The sequence below is a fragment of the Colletotrichum spaethianum genome (assembly GCF_022836535.1).
Source record: "Colletotrichum spaethianum MAFF 239500 DNA, contig12, whole genome shotgun sequence".
NCBI classification, from domain to species: Eukaryota; Fungi; Ascomycota; class Sordariomycetes; order Glomerellales; family Glomerellaceae; genus Colletotrichum; species Colletotrichum spaethianum.
This window is the reverse complement of record NW_026054782.1, coordinates 562,833-568,413: the sequence shown is the minus strand read 5'-3', so window position 1 is coordinate 568,413 and position 5,581 is coordinate 562,833. Positions and strand designations below refer to the sequence as shown.

Below are 5,581 nucleotides of genomic sequence, written 5' to 3'. Positions count from 1 at the left end.
TCGCAACGAACCACTGTCACCGAATAGAGACACTTGGAGCCGTGGGCTTGCAATTCGCCGTGTTGGAAGAGGTGGTTATCAACAGGGGGCCAACTTCTCCCAGCTGCTTATCTTGAGACCCAATGTTGACAGATAGACTTCCGTCTCCTCATTCTCTGTTGCCAACCACACAGGATCAGTAGTCGTGTGCACTTCATTCAACGTTTGTCGAATATCTTGAAACAACCGTCTTTGACATGATCGAAAGCGGATTGCGGAAGACACGGTCAACCGAGACTTGCCATCACAATAGTCGACAGTTCGTAGCTCCATCTATTGTTCGCAACTGCCGCTACCACGCGGCGCTCAATTCCTCGGGTACCATATTTACATTGTACAAATTTTGTTCGACCGTCCGAGTCGTTTATGAGTTCTGAACCGCCTCCGCCTGCGTCGTGTCCTTGGCCTTCCGCGCGGCCTGTTCTCTGTCGTACTCGATCAACTGCTTCGACCAGCTGTTTTCCCCCAACGGTTAGCCGATGCACTCACTTTCAGGTTGCCGCGCATGGTAGACCTACTATCTGCTAGGGAAGAACCGGCCCTCCTGAGGCATCACGTAGCGCACCTCCTTCTCGGCGCTGATCTTCCAGATGACGGCGACGACACCGGCCATGACGGCGCCAATGACGGCGGTGTTGCGCTTCCAGTTCGCGGGCTGGGCGTACCAACCACCGGCCGGCGACCAGACGTGCTTGGGGTAGCTGCACCGCGGGGAAAGACGTGTGTTAGAGGAGGCTGCTTTTCGAGGGATCGGGATGTGGTGTGTGGGCTACGCAAAACTTACGGAACCTTAGGACCGCCTCCCTGTATGCGAGTTAGCAATTGACACAGCAGATTCAATCGAGAAGTGGCTTACCATTTTGGCTGTGCTTTCGATATGAAGGACTAGGTGGTGTGGTGATGGCAATCGCTGTCCCGCCTCGGTTCGGACTGGAGCTTTTCGGCCTTGGACGTCGTGAATCTGAGGACCAGTCGCCCATTCCTCGCCAGGAGTGGAGCCCGAACCTTTCCCGGAGGCACGGAAGGTCGGATATTCCGCAGCTCCTGACTGGCTCGTGCACGGTCCGCCCCTAGCAATCCTGCTGGAGCTCACACGACTCGAATCGTTCGGCTCCAGAAACTTTTTCGTGACGGGAGACCGGCCGCTGAGAGAGAAAAGGGACGTTGCGACTAGACCCAGCGAAACCTGCCAAATTGCGACCTGTACAACAACCCAATTGACCCCGTCCTTCTCTTGTCTTTCTTTCTGTTTCCCTTATTACTCGGCTCTCGTCCAGCAGCTACCCCGATAAAAGGCCTCCCCGATGAAGAGGTCAAGGATATCAAGATGCACCGGGCAACTGCTCAACGCCCCGGCCAGGACGCACGCCTCGTCGTGCCTGACACCCATTTCCTTTAGACCACAGCAGCTCGCCCGGCACAGCAACCCGGTGCGGACACGATCGATCTTCTCCTCATCCAAATTGGCGGCGCAGTCAGCAGCAGCACCACACCTCGCCTCCGAGTCTCTCGACGCCTCGACGACGACGACACCCGCCTCGAAACCCCTCCCGTCACCTCTCCCCGAGAAGGCCCTCAGCTCCGCCAAGCTCGCCGCCCTCCACGCCCGCCTCTCCCTCCCCGAGAAGCTGCCCCTCCAGACCCTCGCGCGTGCCCTCGTCGACCCCTCCGCCGACCCGAGCCCCAACTTCAACAATGCCAACCTCGCCGTCGTCGGTGGCTCCCTCATCAGTTACCACGTCTCCGAGTGGCTCATCGCCCACTACCCGCGCCTGCCCATGGCCATCCTCTACGAGGCCATGCGCGCCTACGCCGGCTCCGACTCGCTCTACCGCGTCGCGAGCCAGTGGGGTGTCGAGAGCGCGGCCGCCCCCGGCGAGGAGGTCGACCCGGGCTTGCTGCAGTGGTCTCAGGACCCGACCGCCGGCGTCGTCCACGGCCGCTGGGGATACGTCCGCAAGGAGCACCGCCACCTCGACAAGTTCAAGTGGCGCCGCTCCGTCTCGTCCCGCGTCGTCCTCGACGACGAGTTCGGTGACGTCTTGCACACCCCGGAGGCGAACCCGCTCGAGCCCGCCGCCGACCCGCTCGACCCGGCCGTTGTGCGGGAGCAGTACATGAAGCTCCGCAACAACGCGCACGCCGCCTTCGTCCGCGCCGTCGCGGGCGCCGTCTACGCGCACGCCGGCCGCGACGCCGTGCGCTCCTTCATCGACGCCCACGTCCTCAGCCGCAAGGTCGACCTCGAGAAGCTCTTCAGCTTCAAGCTGCCCACCCGCGAGCTGGCCATGCTATGCGCCCGCGAGGGCTTCGAAGCCCCCGTCGCCCGCCTCGAAAGCGAGACGGGCCGCATGAGCAGGACCCCCGTCTACGTCGTCGGCATCTACAGCGGCCGCGACAAGCTCGGCGAGGGCACGGGTGCCAGCCTCGACTTTGCGCGCCTGCAGGCCTCCATGAACGCCCTCAAGGCGTGGTACCTCTACAGCCCCGGCGCCAAGGTGCGGGTGCCGAGCGATATGCTCGTCGAGGGCGCCAAGCCGTGGCAACCTGTGCACATTGACATGGGCGAGATCATCTAAGTGTACAACAGGCGGCCACGGAAAAAGGAGGAGAAACAAAAAAGGCAAAAAATCCATCCACTGTAATTCATCCATTAGGAGAGAAGAAGGGGGGTTGAGAAGACGAAATAGGAGGCAGGAGGGTGGCGGGATGTCGTTGAACCGCCGGGGGACAGGTGATCCCGGACGACCAATATGCCTTTTTTTGGCAGTGTACATTTTGAAACAAGGACATGTAGAAAGGTCAAGCATGTCTCTGTAAGATGAATAGATTTGTAAAAACAATGACACACTCCTCGAAACGGGGCGATCTACTGAACACCAAGAGTCTTTCATTGTATCCTTGTTGGTTAGACGCGACCTGGAGCTTATGAAGAACTTCCCTCACGTTATAGCACGGACGGTGTACACCAACACGGTGATATAATTCAAGTGCCTGCTAACTAGTCTATAGAAAACCATCAACATATGTACGCCATTTCCGTCTCTTTCCTGGGTATCTCCAATCTACAAACTCCAACAATGCGACGTGATCAGCTGAACTGGTCGCCCTCGCCCAGCTTGTGCGCCAGTCCCCTCCTCACCAAACTCATGTACCGTTCCATGCGGGACTTCTCCTCCCGGTCGAGCCTGAGCTTTTTCTTGCGCTCGTACACGGCCCGCACCGTGCCGCGAATTTGTTCCCGCCCCTCGGCGTAGTTGGCCCTCGCCAGCGCAGCGACCTGCTCGATCTGCTCCGCCGTGTATACGAAGTTCCAGGTGCTCAGGAAGTCGGTCGTGCCCGGGTTGACACCGGGGACTTTGGGGTTCGCGAGGTAGGGAAGGTAGATGATAGCGATGCCGGCATCGGGCTCCATGAGCTGCCAGGAGGTGGAATCGGTGATGGCCTTTGACGGGGGCGGGGGTTCCGAAGCCCGCTCTTGGGTTGTGCCAACCCAGACTGTGCAGTAACCAAGCTCACCAGACTCTTCGTCACCGGGGCTGAACTTGTCTGCCTGTCCCTTCTTTGTGTCTTCGCTTGGCTTCTTGTCCCCGGCCTGGTGCTCGTGTTGAAACTCCTTGGCCTCGCGCAGTTTCTGGTCTGCTTCCTTCGCGGATGCAGCCTCGGCCTCCAGCAGCTCATCACGGACCTGCTTTGATGATTCTCCAGGCTTGGGCCAGCCGACACCGACGGGCCAGCCCTTGATGCCGCGCTGGCGGGCGTAGCCATCAGCGACGGCAAGCCAGTTGTCGGTCTTGATGTCCGCGGATGCATCGAAGGCGACAACGACATCAACGTCTCGGCCCGGGCGGAGAAGGGGGTAAATGGGAAGGTTATTGGACATGCCGGCGTCCATGAGCTGTATGTATTCTGATTTGTATGTGCTCTTCGGTGTCGACTTGGGGAGCTTGTCCTCCATGCCATAGGCAAAGTTCGCAACCGTGCCAGGGTCGATGGGGTGGACTTTGCTGAGGTCCTCGTTGTAGCCGGTAATCATGCCGTCCAGGGAGCTGAATCCAGCGACACTTTGAACGAGGGGCCTGACCTCGTTGTAATAGTGGCTGAGGGTCGCGCAGAAGGCGCTGCCGAAAACGCCCAGGAGAAAGGGCAACCGGGTCTCGGGAAGGTGGAATCCTTCTTCAGGGGCACGTCCACGCCGTTTTTGAAGCGTCGTCCCATAGCCCAAGTGGGAATGCCAGCCTGGAACTCTTCGCAGAAGAATTCGTAGGGTGTGATTTCGAACCACTGGAACCAGGCCTCCTGCTTGGCAACTTCCTTGGCCGCCTCTGATGTAGAAGGGACCTCTCCACTCCCGTCAAGGTCAACATCGGGGATCTCGTGGCGGACGGCCGTGTAGATGGGGAGCGGATTCTGGCCGTACTTGATGTAGTCTCGCTGGTTGGAGAGTTTGAAGTCCCGGTCGTTCACTTCCAGGTCGCCTTTGGGGACCAGGTATCTTGCCGCCAAGAGAAGGCCATAAATGTCGACCAACCCAAATTGGGCACCGGGGTCCCCCTTGAGCTTCTCAACGAGACCGCTTAGTAGATACTTGCTCGTTGGCGCGGAGAGCAGAGTCTGGAAAGCTACGGGCGGGTAGGCGATGTGAACGCCCGCGCGAGCCTTGAGATGCTGCAGAAGGCGGTTGAGACTACCTTCAGAGATAGACGAGTGGTACAGTGCCTGCAGCCAACAGGAACCGCTCACACCGGAGGTATAAGTGATGCAGTCGAAAAGGCCGTCTTCGTCGGCAGCAAGCATGGAGCCGGTGCCAGCGACAAGAGCCCTGAGACCGCCTCCGGAGCCGCACATGGCGATAGTCGGAACGTCTTCTGGGTGGACGTCCTTTTCGTCGAGTCCCAAATACTTGGCCAAGGCCATGGTGGTGACCCTCTTCCTTCTTGCCAAAAACTCCTTTTCCTCTTCGCAGAGGTCGTTGGAGACTCTCACGCTGGCGCCATACTGCACTTCGGGGTTGACAAACGGGTCATGGGCTTCTCGCCAGATCTCATCGGCCAAAGACCCAGGGGCCATAGATAGCTGGTTCAGTCAGTATGTCAAAGCAAGGGATAAGAGCGCCGCAAGACTAACCTCTCTCTGGAGCTTCCGGATGTATCCGGGAATCAACCTGGACCATTCTGGCAGGATGAAGCCGACGATCTTGTCGGCACTCCATTCAATGTCGGTAGAGTCGGACAGAGTCTCGAACTTGAGGGCGAAATTATACCACGCGGCGCCGTTGGGGCCGCCGTTCGCTTTCCCAGCCTGATGATCGCGGATCTTGTTGCTTCTCTCCTCCTCAGCAAGCGACAGCTGTTCAAACTCCTCCGAGGGATACAGCCACCACACGAATACGCCACCAGCGAGCAGGGCGACGGGTATGGACGTCTTCTTGGGCGGGATCTTCTCCCTCGCGGTGAAGAAGCCGTGCTGCGACTGACGCGATAGCGTGGGTCGTCTGTGAACGAGGAGGCCATGGGTTCTGATGCGCCCGACGGTCACGCTG

The 5,581-nt window shown here is 59.1% G+C and overlaps 2 protein-coding genes across 2 annotated transcripts; one reads left to right on the top strand and one right to left on the bottom strand.

The window, feature by feature from the left end:
- Nucleotides 1-403: 403 nt before the first annotated feature.
- Nucleotides 404-898, bottom strand: ColSpa_05480 (uncharacterized protein; the record flags this gene model as incomplete). Its single annotated transcript, XM_049271692.1, has 3 exons — nucleotides 404-494; nucleotides 558-740; nucleotides 867-898. The coding sequence occupies 3 exons, from the start codon at nucleotides 896-898 to the stop codon at nucleotides 404-406; spliced, it is 306 nt and encodes a 101-aa protein (XP_049127649.1).
- Nucleotides 899-1,343: 445 nt separating this feature from the next.
- ColSpa_05479 (54S ribosomal protein L3, mitochondrial) lies at nucleotides 1,344-2,618 on the top strand (the record flags this gene model as incomplete). Its single annotated transcript, XM_049271691.1, has 1 exon — nucleotides 1,344-2,618. One exon carries the CDS (start codon nucleotides 1,344-1,346, stop codon nucleotides 2,616-2,618), a length of 1,275 nt encoding a protein of 424 aa, XP_049127648.1.
- Between the last annotated feature and the right edge of the window lie 2,963 nt (nucleotides 2,619-5,581).